The 19,276-nt window shown below is 42.4% G+C and overlaps 1 protein-coding gene across 2 annotated transcripts in view; it reads right to left on the bottom strand.

Annotated features, from left to right (window-relative positions):
* PAPSS1 (3'-phosphoadenosine 5'-phosphosulfate synthase 1) overlaps positions 1-19,276 on the bottom strand; it is a 366,081-nt gene that overhangs the window by 27,057 nt on the left and 319,748 nt on the right. For both annotated transcript variants that reach the window (XR_010176283.1, XM_063919199.1), the window contains exon 10: positions 17,670-17,938. Coding sequence is in view for 1 of the 2 variants with exons in the window: in XM_063919199.1 (XP_063775269.1) it covers positions 17,670-17,938 (269 nt within the window). In the remaining variant the exon portion in view is untranslated. The remainder of the gene's footprint in view (positions 1-17,669; positions 17,939-19,276) is intronic.

Raw genomic sequence — 19,276 nt, 5'->3', positions numbered from 1 at the left:
AATTAGGTTAGGAGGTGGTGTTTGGTATCCAGCTGTAGGGTATTTTAAGAGCAATATTCCGGTGTTAGTTTGCAGAAGATCGCATGCTCCTGCGAATAGTCATGCGCAGGAGCAGATTAATATCAACTGTATTTACTGTACTCCTGATATTCGGCGGGAACCCAGTGGAGAACATCTGCAAGTGCACCTGGACCAGACATCGCCCACCTATTCAAACCGACCTATGACCTCTCCTGTACTGTAGTGACCAATAGACAAAGAGATTACAGTTTCCATTGTGTTAGGTTTTGGACAAATGTATAAAAAGCCAGCTGCAGGCCCGGTCACACAATCTCTGAAGATCATCTACCTTGATGATTGAGGACCGGACCGGGAAGCGCAGGCAAACAAACATTTGTACCATTGACTATAGCCTTTTTCTCTTATTGTATTGTATTATTCTTGTAACCCCCTGCTCGTAAAATAACCGTTGGTGGGTTGGACCCCAACATAGTTTTGAAATACAATTTGGTGTCGTGTCCCATTTCCAGCTAAGGTTTAAGGTATATTTCTATCACACGTGTAGCTGCATTGTGCTCTCAGCGTGTCCGTGTGTGTGTATGCACTGCGTGTACTTTGAACGTCCGTCGCGGTGTGAGTACGCAAAGTGCGTACAGGGTACGGGCCTTTGTACGCTAACTGTGTAAAAAGTACGTAGGATAAGGATTACATGCAGCGGCTCGAATTAAAGTGTATTAAGGTATAGCTTTCTGTCCTGTTAAATAATCAGGATTCACAATTGGGGGTTCAATCCGGGTTTTCCACACACAAGGGCTAGCAGATCATAGCAGAATTTAATCAGCAAAGGGTGGAAATACATCTTTACGTTAAACCTTTTTCTGGTTGCTGGATGTTTTAAAACCCTATTTGTGTGCTGTTAGATTGCGTCTGCTCTGTCTGGTCTGCAGAGGTGCTGAAAGAATACGGAGGTAAAACAGGAAAAAAGCTATTTAAAATCTGTGTCATTTTTTGGCGCCAAAAAGCGTACACAAAGGGTACCGATACTTTGCATACCCTCTCACATATTGTTGCCACAAGGTATAGATTTTTAGATCAGTTTAGATCTGTGTGAAATCGGATACATGTGGTTGCTATATAGATAAATATGAATTAGTGTGTTAAGGGAGTAATTATAAAAACACAAAACGCAGTTCTGGCCTGGTTGAAAAGGGTTACACAGAACAAGTGTGGGTTGTGTTTGTGAGCAATTATAGTTTGTATTGCTCACATTTATAGAGGTTGTGTGATTTATTTTATTGCGGACGCACATTTTGTACATGTGGCCCGGACAAAGTACAGTAGCGCGCACGCGGCGTAAAAGGAACGCACGGTCGCGTGTTTATGCAAGGTTGCGTAGGAGTAAGACGCTAAGTACAAAACACACGATAGTTGTTCAATTAAGGTGGGATAGTATAACTTAAATACAAATAGCACAGTACTATCAGATTTCAATAGCAGATTAGTATAAGACTTGTCTAAACTGTACTGCCTCTGGGGCAAAGCTGCCGATAAGAAAGAGTGGAAATTTTCTGTACAGAAAACAACACTGTATTTGTGTGAGCTGAAAGAGTGAGTGTATTTGAACCCCGTGAATTCAGGATCCCGTCAGTGGTACAAGTAAGTGGAGGCTTGGCGGCGTGAGGCGGCTGACTTATGTTAGTATAGATAGTAAAGTACGCAAATCATGAGGAGATTTGCAGAGGAGCGTAATAGGGAATTGTGCATTGTGTAGATTTGAAGAAAAGGTTTTTTGTTACGCTCCGGCTGAGGATCGCAGCTTGTATATTCGACTCCGGTGGTCGTAGAGCGGATAGGTAGCAAGTACCTATACGCTGTACGATTGGACAGCGCGTTTCTGGGTGCGATACGTGATGCAACTTGATACCCTTGTGCAAACTTTTTGCACAAAATCACGGTATCATTAGCACCGTGTAGAGCATACGCAAGCGTGATTTGTATATAAGTGCATAGGGAGTTTTCACTGGTCTCTCTCAGGAAAACCTCCAACGGTGGATATTCACTGGAAAAGGTAAGTCACTCCTAAAACTTCCAGTGAATAGAAACCAGTTAGAGTCCTAACTGGGTACGCGGTGGTCACTATTGGAGTGAGTCGTGGTACATCAGCGGAGAAGGAGTGGATGACAGCGCTCGAAGAACGTTCACCGTCTATTCGTGTTGTGCATTGGGGATTGCGTAAAAGGAAAAAGTCCGCGATGGGATCCAATTGCACAAGCGGTGGACGTAGGGTAGCCAGGGTTCAGGTTGAAGAGCCGCGGCCCAAGGGGTCAGCGAGGTTTATTATGTGTGGGAAATATGGTCCACACGCGGAGACTTTTCTGAATGGGTACGTATGACTGCGGAAGATAGGGTATCATTCCCTAGGATGGGCAGCTTTGAGCCAGAGGTATTACAGAACATATGGATTAGGATATGTCTGATAAAATCTAGAAAACAAAGGATTAGACATACAGATTGTTTAAACTTGTGGCAGCAAGAGGGGGATGTGCAGAGGGAATTGGCTCGCACAGAAGGTTCCAAACCTAGCGGGAAAGCAATGGCGACTGCACCACCACCACCATATGTTGATGGGGAAAAATTGGCTACAAGCAATGGAGCATTGGTAAAGGATAGGAAAGTAATTAATCCATGTGTTAACCCTAACCCTTGCCAGCTGTATCCCGTTTTAGATTTTCCCCAGGACTGTGAGCAGGAAGATGAGCCCAGCACGATATCGGCACTCTCTCTAGCAGCCACCATACAGAATACTCAGGTGGGCATGGTCCAACCACCAAGGGTTGTAGCGATGCCCCCTAGCGGAGGGGTAAGTGAGGTTGTGTCCACAGGCAAGTACGGCACCACACACTATGCAGAGACAATAGCTCCCCGCATTATAGAGTCAAGCCAAAATGATCTAGTTGAATTAAATCCTGTCAGGGTGATTGCAGTTCCCAACGGGAGAACTGACAATCAGGGAGTAACTCCCATCAGGAACATTGCCATGCATTGTCCCTGGTCCCGAGCAGAGTTAAGGTCAATTATGTCAGAATTTCCCGATCCCAGAAAAGATCTAGTCGGATACCAGAAATTTGTTAGAGAGTTAGGTAATGCCCATGAACCCACAAACAAAGATTGGCGAACAGTGCTACGATGTGTCTACCTTTAAATATTGACATCACAAAATTCGTAACGGATTGTAAGTTAGATGCAGAAGTACCTCTCACTGATGAATACAATCAGGAGAACGTAAAGCAAATGAATCTGCAATTAGGAGTGTATTTCCCTACTATTGTTAAATGGAATAAAACCTTTATACGACAAAAGGAAGGTGAAATGGCATCTGAATATTTCCATCGAGCACTGCAGGAAATAGCTAGATACACTGGGATCGAGTACATTAAGGATAATGCACATCACAGGGAGGTAGCTGTCTCTATGTTAATGTATGGTTTAAAGGAAACACTGAGGACTAGGGTGCAAACCTCTCTACCTAACTGGAGAGGTATCTCGGTGGCTGCGTTGAGAGGGTCCGTTATCGAGCACGATCGGAATATTAGTAAACACAGGGAGTCGCAAGGGGATAGGCTGATGACGGTAAGTATACAGGCTCTTACAGCAAAACCACATCAGCCAAAACCCCAGACCCCTGATGGTAAGTCACGTGTAATAGTATGCTACAATTGCCAGAAGGAAGGACATTACTCAAGGGAATGTAGGAATAAAGGGACACAATGTATACAGACCCCCTAGACCAGGATACGAACCACGCTATAACACACATAGTTGGGAACAGGGACCACATAGAGGGGAAACACGGAGGTACCCACCTAGGAGGGACTGGCAGACCTCCGAAAACTCTCATTTATCCCCCTCACATATCGTAGCTGCCAATGCGCTGCGGGAAGGTCCCACTACACAATAGAGGCCAGGCCACACCTGTAGTCTACAGCCAGTGAAGTTGATTGCTAGCCTTGAAAAGGAACCTGAGGTCATGGTTGATGTAGCTGGTGTACCATTACCTTTTCTTGTAGATACAGGGGTGGCCAGGTCAGTGTTGAATTCCACATCAAGTGTGAAAACCACGGGAAAAACAATTTCGGCAATGTGAGTAACAGGAAAGGTGCAACAATACCCTTTGAGTAGACCTGCAGAGATTACGATAGGGCCCTTGCAAACCAAACATTCTTTCCTGTTGGCAGCATCACCTCCGACAAATCTACTTGGCAGAGACTAATTGTGTAAAATGAGGTGTGTCATATACTGTACTCCTGAGGGTGTCTTCTTGGATATACCTGAGAACCATGCTCAAGAAGTGCAAGATATACTAGACACCCCTCAAAGGCTAATGTCGCATTCTACTGTTATAGACACGTGTCCATCAAAGGTAGAGGAAATAATCTCACAAATACCGGGTTCCCTTTGGACCAAAGATGGACAGGACACTGGATTGATGGCAAATGTAGCTCCTGTAGTAGTACAAGTAAAAGATGGAAGGATAGCTAAAAAAATCCCTCAATATCCTCTGAAGCCAGAGGTAGAGTTAGGAGTGTACCCTGTCAGAGCAGCTGCTACAGCAGGGCATCCTAGTCAGGACGTCCAGCACCGCCAATAGCCCAATGTTCCCTGTGAAGAGTGGGGGGGAGGAGTTACAGGTTAGTGCAGGATTTAAGGGGGATAAACAAAATAGTTGAGAGCCAATTCCCCGTAGTGCCCAATCCAGCTGTCATCCTTATGCAAATTCCCCCTACCGCAAAATTCTTCACGGTCATTGATCTCTGCTCCGCTTTCTTTTCTGTCCCTCTTCACCCTGACAGCCAATACCTTTTTGCTTTTACGTACAGGGGAGTACAGTACACCTGGACTCATCTCCCCCAAGGTTTCATTGACAGCCCAAGTATTTTCTCCCAGGCCTTACATGACTGTTTGCAATCTTTTCAACCTGAGAGTGGGTCAGTGCTAATACAGTATGTTGATGACTTCTTGTTGTATTCTGACTCACTCGAGTCGTCCTTGAAAGATACTAAACAGCTTCTGTTTCATCTTTCCCAGACAGGACACAAGGTTTCAAAAGATAAGTTGCAGTTGTGCTGGACCAGGGTTAAATATTTGGGACACTGCTTGACGCAAGGACTTAGACACCTCACCGCGGATAGAATACAGGTGATTCGCGACATGACTCTGCCACAAACTCAGCAACAGATCCGCAGTTTCCTCGGAATGTGTGTGTACTGTCGTAAATGGATTCCGGGGTTCTCCATACTGGCTTTACCTTTGCAAGAAATGGTCTCGTCGAACAAACCGGAACGGATCTCTCACACAGATGAGTCCGAAGTGTTTATCACAAGCACCTGCATTAGGTATGCCAGATTATGAGAAGCCCTTTGAATTGTACGGTACTGAAAGTGCTGGGTGCGCGGCAGGAGTCTTAACACAGAGACATGGTGATGCCAGCAGACCGGTAGCCTACTACAGTGCACAGTTGGACACTGTAGCACGGTCTCTCTCCACTTGCTTGCGCAGTATTGCAGCAATAGCTTTGCTGGTAAGTAAAAGCGAGGACGTAGTGTTAAGACACAACTTGACCATTCATACACCTCATGCAGTATCAGCCTTACTAAACTCCGCCCAAACTAGACATGTCTCATCTGCTCGGTTCTCAAAGTGGGAATTATCACTGATGGCCCCTGTAAACATCACCATTAAGAGATGCAGCTCACTAAATCCTGCAACCTACTAGCCAAATGTGACTGGACAGGCACAAAGGGTGGAGGATGAGAACAATGGTGAAGGAGGATTTAGTGCAGATACTGATACTCATGATTGTATGGAATACCTGAACTAAACTTTCACTGCGAGACCTGACATCAGTGACAACCCACTGGAAGGAGGAGTAGACTTTACCTTCTACACTGACGGTAGTTATCACAGACAGACGGAATCGGGAGACATGTGCACCGGATATGCAGTTGTAGATGACGAAGGTATCATAGAAGCTGAACCCCTTGGCCCACCACACTCAGCGCAAGTCGCTGAGCTGGTCGCCCTAACCAGAGCATGTGAGTTGGCCAAAGGTAAGTCAGCTAATATATACACAGACTCTAGGTACGCCTTTGGAGTGGTGCATGATTTTGGGGCCCTGTGGCGCCTCAGAAATTTCATGACGGCAGCTGGCACACCTGTAGCGCATGCATCCCACATCAAAAGGCTTCTGACAGCAATACAAGAACCAGACAGAGTGGCTGTTATCAAGTGTAAAGCACACACTTACAACCAAGACCAAATATCACTTGGTAACAGCCGGGCAGACGGAGCTGCTAAATCAGCAGCAAGCACCACCATACAGACGAACATCACTGATGACATTTAACACGGTCAACACACAGCAGCTAATTGAAAAGCAAAATTTGTGTTCCCTACAGGAAAAGGCGGTCTGGAAGGCGAAGGGGTATGGTCAGGAGTCCTCAGGACTTTGGACAGATGGACACGGTAAGCCAGTGGCCCCCAGAGCATATCTTCCAAGTCTAGCTGAGGCGGCACACGGTCTGACTCATCTGGGCAAAGAGGGTATGTGCAAGCTGGTAAGAGCCTACTAGAGTGCGCCAGGATTCTCTTCTCATGCAGATAAGAGAGCAATGACATGTCTTATTTGCTTGAGGAAGAATATTGGTAAGACAACACCAATGGAGCCATCCCATATCCCTCCTACAGACGGACCTTTTCAGGTAATACAAAATCGACTTCATACAGTTATCACCCTGTAGGAATTTGAAATATGTGTTAGTATGTATTGATGTGTTTTCCAACTGGGTAGAAGCTGCCACAAATACTGCCACGTTCACTGCAAAGAAAATTGTGCAGGAATTTGTGTGCAGATATGGTATCCCTAGAATGATTGAAAGTGATAGTGGTACCCATTTTACAGGTGAAGTCTTTCAGGTCATGTGCAAACTGATGGGACTTAATAACAAGCTGCATACTCCATACCGGCCACAGGCGAGTGCAAAGGTGGAGAAAATGAACAGCACTATTAAGAACAAGCTGAGCAAGGTGATGGCTGAACCTGGATTGCTGTGGCCAGATGCTTTGCCACTAGTGTTGTACAGCATCAGAACCACTCCCAGGTCACCGCTTAACTTATCACCCTTTGAAATTCTTTTTGGTCGACAACCTCATGTAATGATAGACCCCCAGGATGATTTGAAATGCAATAATGAAATAACTGTGAAATATTTGGTTAGGATGAGCCAGCAGCTGAGAAATCAACAAAGAAATCTAAAGCTGGTGATTCCTGACCTACCGAACAGCAATTGTCATGACATTGAGCCTGGGGATTATGTGATGATATGAAATTTTTTACGCTCAGGTTGCCTCATAGACAGGTGGGAAGGAACGAACCAAGTCTTGTTAACCAGCACAACAGCATTAAAGGTCGCCGAAAGAGAGACTTGGGTCCACTCATCCCACTGCAAGAAGGTCGCTGACCCGGAGAAAACTTGTGACAACTAGCAAGGTGAAAAGAACCTCATATCACTAGACAGTCTATTCCGGGAAAGCTGAGAGGCAGAACTGTTGAACGGCACCTGAGTGCGGAGAGCAACAAGATCAAGGACAGTTGTTGCACCATTTTCTTTCTCCCCCCCCCCTCCATTTTGATTTCTTTTCTCCTCCTTATTTTCCTTCTTTCCCCTAACGAAATGGATCTATCACAAGAGACTGCGTTTCGGGTTCTGCTAGTAATACTGTTTTTGCTCAGGACAATTTGTTTTGATGAGGGTCCCAGAGAGGTCGAGCAAGGATCTAGAATGGGTTCTGATGGCGAGTACGAATTTGTAGGATCTCAGGAGCAGCACATCACTCGAGTAATGGCTGGTATCAGTAAGCGCTCTGGTAGTCATGGAGCTCGGCGGCAATGTGAGGGCTTATTGTCTGATGAATATTGTATTTGTAGATATTGCGAGAACATAGTCGAAGATGGGTGCATCCAAAGATGTCAGTCCAACATTAATATCGATATGGACCGACATCTGTTGAGTGATTACCACTCATTAGTGGGTAAGGTCTTAAACCAGAGAGAATGTTGGGTGTGCTCCCAAGTACCTCAAGGACAGAGTAAGTCGGGATTAGTGCCATATCCTTTAACATTAGATGAGGTACTGCAATTACGGGGTGAGAGACCGGTGGACAAGAAATTCAATATATCTAGGCCCTCTAGTTTGTAGCTCCACCAGTATCAAGTAGACAGATCACTAATATGCTTTAATGTTTCCAATTTACGAAAACCCGGAAATTGGGAAGTAACCTGGAATAACCAGACAATGACCTTCTCACACACAGCTGATAGGATACCTATTGACTCTGAACTTGTACGCAAGATAGCCAACAATGGGAGGTATTTTCGGTATTGGTATACACATGGAAGCAAGACCATGTGGGTTGGAAAAGTATCGCCGGGGTATTGTGCCCACATCATCCAGCCTGATACTTGTACTGAGCAGATGAGAGAACTGGGGATTGGTTTCTTTACCTGGAAATTTTGCAATATGGTGTTGTTGCATTCTGTCCCCTATGTTTCCCAGATGATGCCTATTTCATATGTGGGAGGAAAGCGTACAAGTGGCTCACTCCGAGCTCTGAGGGATTGTGTTACATTGGAAGGGTACTACCAGAGGTCATGACCTTAGAGCACAATAAAATGAAAGACATTCACCGCAACGCTCAGACTCCTTATACTCATACCCACTATGAACACATCATCAAGAGACACATCATAGATAGGGCAGAGCACGCAGCCTCTGATTTGATCCATGAGTCCACCGGGATTCAAATTCTTCTCGCATTAGACATCACCCGTACTGCCAGAGGAATTATACATTTGAAGTACATCCATGCGCTTGCGAACTTGATAGATAATATCACCGAGATGTATGATGACACCTTTAGGTATACGGGCAGGGAGTTACAAGCATACAAGACGGAGTTGGTCCAGCACAGGATAGTCCTGAATTATGTCACGGCTGTGACGGGTGGGTACTGTGTCACTTTGGCAACTCAATATGGTGTGAATTGCTGTACGTACATTATGAACAGCACTAACGACCCCACGGAGATTATCGATCAAAGGATGGACGAGATCTTGCAGTTGAAGTGGGAGTTCCGGAGGAGACACAATCTTACCTTGACGGCTGTAGGTAATGAACTGACCGGCTGGGTCTCATGGTTAAACCCACTCAAATGGTTTTCTGGATTAGGAGAGTGGGTGCAGAATGTAATTGCAAGTGTAGGAAAGTTTCTCCTCTGTATCCTGGGTGTCGTCATAATTATTGGTTTGATATTCAGGTGTGTTCGAATTCTGACGCGGCGCAAGCGCAGCACAAATTGATGAGTCTAAGGAGCGAGGGCGTTGTTACAGCAGCAGATTTGATTTATGATCCATCCATAGAGACAGAGTTATGATAAGGATTGCAAATGAATTTCATGGCCTGTTTCTTTCACCATTTTTCTCTGTTTCCCCCTTTACCCAGAAACATCCAACCGGAAAAGACGTCGGCCCTAGCCAATGTTTATGTGAATGCATTTTTATATATGTGTCTTTTCTTCATCTCTGCAACCTCCAGTTAATGGCACACATAGTCGACAGGTGTTATCCACATATACTAGTACTCACATATGTTCCCCCTCCATGTATCATCAACTAAATGTGCTCCCCATTTGTTGGTATTAGAAGCCGAAGAGGCGAGGGACTAAAAGCCCTTGCCCGAACGAAGCTCGGTAGTGTTTGTTTGCCCAAGTACAGACCCTTAATACGGGATGAGAAGGATTTAATGTATACTTCGCAATACCTTGAAGCTTATTTAGAACATATACGGCACGATGATACATGCCCCTCAGACATTGATTCATACATACATGCTTTTACTATCCCACTAGGTTATACATTTCCCACCTACAACTCTCCCCGATCATCCAAACTTGTATATATTGTGTAGATAATATTTTCTGTTTAGTAGTAAATGTGGCAGTTTTTGATGACTGCCAAAGGGTGGACTGTCGAAGTAAAAAATATTTCAGTACACACATCACGTACAAACTACACACAGATGGCCTCCGTGCGCGTACTTGTTCTGCCGTGCGTGCACATATTCGCAATTTGCGTATGATCGCTCCCGCGGTCCTGCGTATTAGCGCGTGGTATGAGTAATTACGGTAATATTTGTAATCGCATGGAAAAGCAATAAAAACACATTACATATTTAATCCACATAGTGCACAATGTACACATAGTCTACATGCACCATACCAGTGAGTTATACTCGCTTAAAGGGTATGATAACAAAGGGATTCACCTTTACAGGATAGGAGGGGACAGAATTAGGTTAGGAGGTGGTGTTTGGTATCCAGCTGTAGGGTATTTTAAGAGCAATATTCCGGTGTTAGTTTGCAGAAGATCGCACGCTCCTGCGAATAGTTATGCGCAGGAGCAGAATATTAATATCAACTATATTTACTGTACTCCTGATATTCGGCGGGAACCCAGTGGAGAACATCTGCAAGTGCACCTGGACCAGACATCGCCCACCTATTCAAACCGACCTATGACCTCTCCTGTACTGTAAATGACCATCCCAGTGACCAATAGACAAAGAGATTACAGTTTCCATTGTATTAGGTTTTGGACAAATGTATAAAAAGCCAGCTGCAGGCCCGGTCACACACAATCTCTGAAAATCATCTACCTTAATGATTGAGGACTGGACCGGGAAGCGCAGGCGAACAAACGTATGTACCATTGACTGTAGCCTTTTTCTCTTATTGTATTGTATTATTCTTGTCACCCCCTGCTAGTAAAATAAGCGTTGGTGGGTTGGACCCCAACATAGTTTTGAAATACAATTTGGTGTCGTGTCCCATTTCCTGCTAAGGTTTAAGGTATATTTCTATCACACGTGTAGCTGCATTGTGCTCTCAGCGTGTCTGTGTGTGTGTATGCACTGCATGTACTTTGAACGTCCGTCGCGGCGTGAGTACGCAAAGTGCGTACAGGGTACGGGCCTTTGTACGCTAACTGTTTAAAAAGTATGTAGGATAAGGATTACATACGCCGCAGCGGCTCGAATTAAAGTGTATTAAGGTATAGCTTTCTGTCCTGTTAAATAATCAGCATTCACATACTGTATATGCATGCCATCTAATTGTCTGTCTGACAGTGGTCAAATGCCTGGTCCAAGAATGTCAGTGTAGCTATGAGAGCAAGCATGCAATGTTAAAGAAAACTAAAGCGCCTGACTGGTTTCGTCATCTGGCTGTAACTTTGACAAACTGAGGCTGGGTAGGGGAGATGGTATTCGGACACCCATTGGTCGACAGTGGGTAGGTAGTGGGTAGGTAGTGGGTAGGTCGACACAGCCATTAGGGCAACATGAACAAGGTCGACATGAAAAAAAGTCAACATGAGTTTTTTACTGGGTTTTTTTTTGGACTTTTTCATACTTTACGAACCACGTGGACGACGATTGGGAATGGTAACTGACAGCCATGCAAGGGGACGCAGTGCACTAATTGGGGTTCCCGGTCACTTGACGGAGAAAACAACACCAAAAAACATTAAAAAGCCATATTGTCCTTTTATCATGTCAACCTATTTCTAGTATCGAACTACCCACTGTCGACTAATTGGTGTCGACCTTGAGTCCCATACCTGGGGAGACATACCACAGAAAACAATATTTTAAACTTCATAAACAATTAACCCAACTTACTGTTGACTCACCTCTGTTATGTGCGCTGTTGGCCAGTAGAGTCCGCCACTTGGACAAATGAAAGCGATAATGCAAGGAAATGTTACAGCCTGCTGCTAATTAATTAAAAATATTGATCTGACTGTTTCATACTTGCTTAATATGGAGAGAGGGCGCTGGAGAGAGTGGGGGTAGGGGTAGGTTTTTGGTGTGGCAGTTGCAATTTTAACAGCCTGTCATATTTCAAATTGATAGGATTTTCTAGCTTTTGTTTGATTTCCACTTACAGTTAAATTAATCTAACGCTGCTCCCATGCTCTGTGGTGCCGCCAGTGGACACTGGAGGGCGACCGATTGAGCACTATTTGGGACAAGGACACCCCTTACCCGGGTACACTGTACGTCCCAACATATAATGTGCCCCCATATCCCTCCTTAAAGTGATCCCCTATATACAGGGCACCCCCTCCTCCATATACTATACTGCAACCCTAGGTTACTTGCCATCCTGGGACTCTGCAACAAGTAGCAGCAATAACCAGGAAAGGATGCAGGAACCACGAGATGGCCCCCAAGCTCTCAGTGTGGAGGCACCGGGGACACGTGTCCACTTATTAGTCTGGCAGGAAGGAGTGAGAGGGTCGGCACTGGGGCTGCAGATGATGCGGAGGAAGGTTATCAGCTCAACTGCTTTATATATATACAGGTTGAGTATCCCATATCCAAATATTCCGAAATACGGAATATTCTGAAATACAGAATTTTTTGAGTGAGACTGAGATAGTGAAACTTTTGTTTTCTGATGGCTCAATGTACACAAACTTTGTTTAATACACAAAGTTATTAAAAATATTGTATTAAATGACCTTCAGGCTGTGTATATAAGGTGTATATGAAACATAAATGAATTGTGTGAATGTACACACACTTTGTTTAATGCACAAAGTTATAAAAAATATTGGCTAAAATTACCTTCAGTCTGTGTGTATAAGGTGTATATGAAACATAAATGCATTCTGTGCTTAGACTTGGGTCCCATCACCATGATATCTCATTATTGTATAAATTATTCCAAAACACGGAATAATCCCATATCCAAAATACTCCTGGTCCCAAGCATTCTGGATAAGGGATACTCAACCTGTGTGTATATATATATATATATATATATATATATATATATATATATATATACACACACACACACACAAACATATACACAGTTGCTGTAAAATACAACTGCTAACAAGGACCTAGTAGTAGATTTGGACGTGGTATCCAGGACAGTTTTAATGTGCGTGTAGCAAGGCACTAAGTAATGTGGTGATAACTTTTTCATCTGCTATTTGATTAGTGTTGGTGGTGTAATGGTTAGCATTACTGCCTCACAGCACTGCGGTCATGGGTTCAATTCCCACCATGGCCCTAACTGTGCAGAGTTTGTATATTCTCCCCGTACTTGCGTGGGTTTCCTCCGGGTACTCCGGTTTCCTCCCACAATCCAAAAATATACTGGTAGGTTAATTGGCTCCCAACAAAAAGTAACCCCTGTGTGAATGTGTCTGTGTGAATATGTGATAGGGAATATAAATTGTAAGCTCCACTGGGTCAGGGACTGATGTGAATTGGCAAATGTTCTCTGTAAAAGCGCTGCGGAATGTGTGTGCGCTATATAAAATAACTGGTAATAATAAATAATAGTGTTTGGAACAAATCATTGTGAATCTTGGAACAGCGCAGGAATTAAAAAGATTCCCATGGTACAGTTTGCTTTGAAACTCTGGCAGCACTGGAGCACCTGTGGGACAGTGTTTGACCAAACTGAAATGGACAACTTGATGCTGAAGCAAGGAAAATGACTGTTACCTGTGGAAGAAATACTAAATTGTGGGCATTGAATTGGAGGGTGAGGCAAACACCAGACCTCCATAACTTACAGGTAATTGCAAAATGGCTCTAGTGAAGCTATTATTGTAAATACATTTGTAAGGTCACTGCTATTATTGTAAATATACTTGTAAAGTCACCTTGAAAAAGATAACAGTAGTGGCAAACACATTGGTTGCAGACACAAATTAGCCTTGTGGCCTCACATCGGTGAAGCAGAAAACTATCAGTTTTATTCTAAATTTGTTCCCATTTTTATGTGCAAACATTAGAGAGATTTAAAAGGATAATGCACCAGATTGACGTTTTGTTTTTACCCTTTTATATGAGCATTTCTGCATGTCTATAAGAAAAAAAAACCCAAAAATTAAAAACTTACACATCAGTGATATAAATAAGTGGTATACATTTAATAAGGCCGGATGACTCAATCTGGAAAGAATATTCCAGAGAAGGATTAGATTTGGGAAGATTATACAGGTTGAGTATCCCATATCCAAATATTCCTGAAATATGGAATATTCCGAAATACAGAATTTTTTGAGTGAGATAGTGAAACCTTTGTTTTCTGATGGCTCAATGTACACAAACTTTGTTTAATACACAAAGTTATTAAAAATACTGTATTAACAGACCTTCAGGATGTGTGTATAAGGTGTATATGAAACATAAATGCATTCTGTGCTTAGACTTAGGTCCCATTGCCATGATATCTCATTATGGTATGCAATTATTCCAAAATACGGAAAAATCCGATATCCAAAATACTTCTGGTCCAAAGCATTTTGGATATGGGATACTCAACCTGTACCTGTAGGCTCTTAACCTTCTACGTTCCTGTAAATTGCTTGTACATGGGGGAAGTAGACATCCTAAAAAGAAGAGATCTTCTAAGAATGTTACCAACTTTTTATTGATCTTCCTTAACAGCGGTTGACCTACCCCATCACGTAGTAGTTACTGACTTTTCATTACCTTATTATTATTATTATTATTAACAGTTTCTTATATTGGGGGTAATTCCAAGTTGATCGCAGCAGGACATTTTTTTAGCAGTTGGGCAAAACCATGTGCACTGCAGGGGGGGAGGCAGATATAACGTGCAGAGAGAGATAGATTTGGGTGTGGTGAGTTCAATCTGCAATCTAAATTGCAGTGTAAAAATAAAGCAGCCAGTATTTACCCTGCACAGAAACAAAATAACCCACCCAAATCTAACTCTCTCTGCAAATGTTATATCTGCCCCCCCTGCAGTGCACATGATTTTGCCAACTGCTAAAAAATATCCTGCTGCGATCAACTTGGAATTACCCCCATAGTGCAGAAAATTGCATTGTGCTTTACAATAGGAAATAACAATGATATAACAAAACTAGGTAATAACAGACAGAGGTAGGAAGGCGCAAGCTTACAATCTATAGGGAAATAGGCATGGATTCACAAGGATAGGTGCTATCTATTGCATAGTTGTCCACCAGATTGCTACTCTTGCAGTGGTTTGGCTTAACCCCCTACAGATTTTACAGCTAGACTGGACCCCAGGGTGTGATACTCCTCTGAAAGCTTTACAGGATGTCATTTTGCAAGGTTCTTGGTCAATGATGCTGCAGATGAACAAATTATTGTACATTTGAATCACAAACTGTTGCATAGAGAGATGATCTACCATTTGTAAGGAGTGTTTAGCAACTGTGTGGAAACTGAAGCTACTACAATCCAAATACAATGGTCAAAAGATCTTAGTCAAAACTGATTTTTGACTCTCCAAACTGGGCACAATAGAAAGCACCATCATTAAAGTCTTATACTGCAACAGTACAACTGTGCACTATTCAACTGTGGATGAGCAGCACCCATGGGTACACAAATAACGATGTATACATTCCAGGGTGCAAGTGAAAATTACGTTTGGAACTGTGATTCAGTTGTCGGTGTTGGACTCCATCTTTACTAGACCCTTTGGTAAGAGTTATTGGTTATTGAGAGCTACTGAAATTCCTTAGTTGGACTGATATTACTCATGGCTCCCTCTGCAGATTCTGAGATTTTTTCCCCAGATTTAAAGATTCCCCAATCCACGCCCATATATTAGATATTTTTCAGTGATTTTCAGATCATTTTCAGCAAACACAATCTTGAAAGGCTCATCAGTTTAGTAGAATCAGTCTGCAAATCTGCTAATTGTTACAATACACTAGCAATCTACAGTATAGGCCCAATTGATTTTGGAAAATCAAACATGTTGGACAACCTGATTTAACAATCCCAATCAAATTTTAGTCTTAATCCGCAATCTGTGAACCCCATACATTGCAGATTTACTTTAACAATCGTTTGCAAATTGCCCCAGTTGATTGCTGAAGCATGGGGGCCTTTAGTTTGTACTTTGGAAGTAATTACTGTGAAGAAGGGGGGAGGGTTAAAAACCATATGGAATGTACACATATATTGCAATTACTTTGATAAATCCTATGCATACAAAAGTCAATTTCTCAGATTTTCAAATCATGCATAAGCTCAAGAAAGAAAACTAGCACTGTCTTGCATGCATTACCAATAATGCAGCAACAATGGACACTTAATATATCATAAAAATGTACTTCTAAACGTCGATTTCCACAATCTGGAAAAAATACAGTGTGCTAGTTACGTAGGATGGTTTGGTACAGCCAAGGTTAACAGAAAGCTGGTCTGTAAATGATTTGCTTTTATAGAAAAATGGTATAATGTCTTCTCTATGACCCAACAAAAATGATTAAAGAGAGGGATGGGTTTTATATTATTGTTATTATTTGGCAAAGAGGTAATACTGTTGAGCCATTGTCTGAAGTCATTGGAAAAACAGCAAGCATTGAGGGATTTTGTTTTTGATTATTTTCCCCAAAGATGACGCAAGGAATCTAAGGATATGATTGTCTTTAGACTCCAAAGAAATGTTTGCCTCTAGTTTGCGACTGACTGTTCAGCACACAGATAGACACAAATTGTAGACTAGACGAGATGTGCAAATACTCAAGAGTCCTTATTTAAACCAACTGTCTACCAGATGAATTTTACTAGCAACAGTACTTTAGTATTTAGTTTGTACGATGGCATGTACAAAATAATACATTCAAGTTGCCTAGAGGTAGAAAACCTCTTTAAAATACCTTGAATGCTTATTCCTAATCTTTAGCATAAAACCCCCCACAACCCCCCCCACCCCCACTATTAATACACTACATTTTACACACTAGGGTCCATTTAGAAGACAATTAACCTACCAGTATGGGCAGGATTCTATTATCTGCGGTAATTTACAGTGGCTAATTACCGCCCCCGTGGCTATCCAATTATACACGATGCCGGCAATTAATCAGGGATTTTGTTTCACCTGCCTGAGGCAGGCAAAACCAAATCCGAGATAAGCATACATTTTTGGTTGATCTTGGTCATGAAAATACATAGGTCCGCAACATTTTGAGTGCAAAAGTAACATTTTATGAGCATAAAATATGGGGGCCCGGGGAAAAAAAATTCTGCAAAAAAAAAAAAAAAACAACTAAATTTTTCTCAGGACTAATGGGATACAGCTCTGTCTTTTGATTGTGGAAAGAAACCCATGATTCTATAAGGGCACTGGTCACAACTTATGCCTTGTGTTGATGGACATCTTTCTATCCCAGTAGTTCCCAAACATGGTCCTCAAGCCACCCCAACAGTTCAGGTTTTAAAGGTATACGTGGGATACTTAATTAGTACCTCAGTTGGTTTGCTTATACCATCTGTGCACAACCAGGGATATCCCTAAAACCTTGACTGTTGGAGTGCCTTGAGGACAGTGTTTGGGAACCACTGTTCTATCCAATTTACCATGTCCCATTATTTGACAAGATGGGAGGAGAAACATTTGAAACTTTAATAGCCAAAGAGACACTCACAAAACTACTGTGATGCTTAAAAGCACAAGGCGGCTGGATATGAGAAACATACTTAATTTAAAAAAATAAAATAAAATTTGCTTCAATTTACCTCAGTTGGACCAGCATACATCATGGGTGATGGGAAGATGGCTACCACTGTGGTCTCTGGGTCAATAACACCTTCTTCAAGTACAGCAGAATGTTGTTTCATGCGCCACATCAATGGGACGTCATCATCCTTCGTCCAGCCCCCCAATGGGTGGAGTAAAAGCACAGGGCGTCTGTAGCCCCTTTCGAGTAGCTGCTTGTGGGTGTCCTGCATTAAAAGAGCATGTCCGTTGTGAACAGGGTTACGTAGCTGGAAGGCAAAGACTGCATCTGAAAGGAAAACATAAAAGTCACCAAACGTAACCACCACTATCGAACAGACAAAAAACTTAGTGACAAGAGCAGTTAATTTAACATTTTTAATTATGACGTACAGTAGTTTCTACTTCATATTCTGTTCCACACATAAAAAAAACAGTTACAAAGAAACAATCAAGAAAAAAAAGTATTAAACCTTCTGAAGAGTGAAGAAAAGAAGTATGAAGTTGCTCATAGCAACCAGTCAGCTACTCCCAATCATTTAATACACAGGTTCTCAAACTCGGTCCTCAGGACCCCACACAGTGCATGCTTTGCAGGTCTTCTCACAGAATCACAAGTGAAATAATGAGCTCAACCTGTGGACCTTTTAAAATGTGTCAGGAAGTAATTAATACACCTGTGCACCTGCTGGATTACCTACAAAACATGTACTGTGTGGGGTCCTGAGGACCGAGTTTGAGAACCTATGATTTAATAGAATGTACTTGATAAAGGCAAGTTAGTAGCGGATTGGTTGCTAAGGGCAACTTCTCCACTCTTTAGAAGGTTTGATACATTAGATATCCAATTCCCTTACCAAAGATGCACACAAGTCATTTTAGAAAGTGATTGCATGTCATACTTAAAAATCATTACTCATTGAACATACAGTATAGGAAAAGTGTGAGTACTATTCATATGTATCATAATGTCACCCCAATGTTATCAAGGACTCAACCGTTACCGCTAATAAATGACAAATATTTGGTATCTGTCTGTAGATTAATATATATTGTGGATTAAAGCCATTTTATGAGTGATGCTAACACAATGAAAAACAAAATGTGTATAATCCCTATCTAATGCCAAAACGTAAATAAATTTCACTAAGAAACAAAAAAGCCCTACTGTATATATTCCTAAAAAACAAAACAAAAACGTATCCCGGACCCTTTATGTTAACACCAGAAAAAGCTTGAGGACATAAAATTTTTTGCCCCTGTTAAAATATCGGGGCTAACTGATATCCCTCCTAAGGATACAAAATCTTTATATAGAATTAAATTCATTAATGAAAATAGATATAAAAAGCTATTTAGTGTATGAAATAAAAGAAAATAAGATTTTAAACCTACCGGTAAATATTTTTCTCCTAGTCCGTAGAGGATGCTGGGGACTCCGTAAGGACCATGGGGTATAGACGGGCTCCGCAGGAGACATGGGCACTATAAAGAACTTTAGATGGGTGTGCACTCCCTCTATGCCCCTCCTCCAGATCTCAGTTAGAGAAACTGTGCCCAGAGGAGATGGACAGTACGAGGAAAGGAGTTTTGTTAATCTAAGGGCAAGATTCATACCAGCCCACAC

The sequence above is a fragment of the Pseudophryne corroboree genome, chromosome 1, assembly GCF_028390025.1.
Source record: "Pseudophryne corroboree isolate aPseCor3 chromosome 1, aPseCor3.hap2, whole genome shotgun sequence".
NCBI lineage: Eukaryota > Metazoa > Chordata > Amphibia > Anura > Myobatrachidae > Pseudophryne > Pseudophryne corroboree.
Note: the sequence above shows the minus strand (reverse complement) of the source record. Positions and strands in the feature narration are given on the sequence as shown.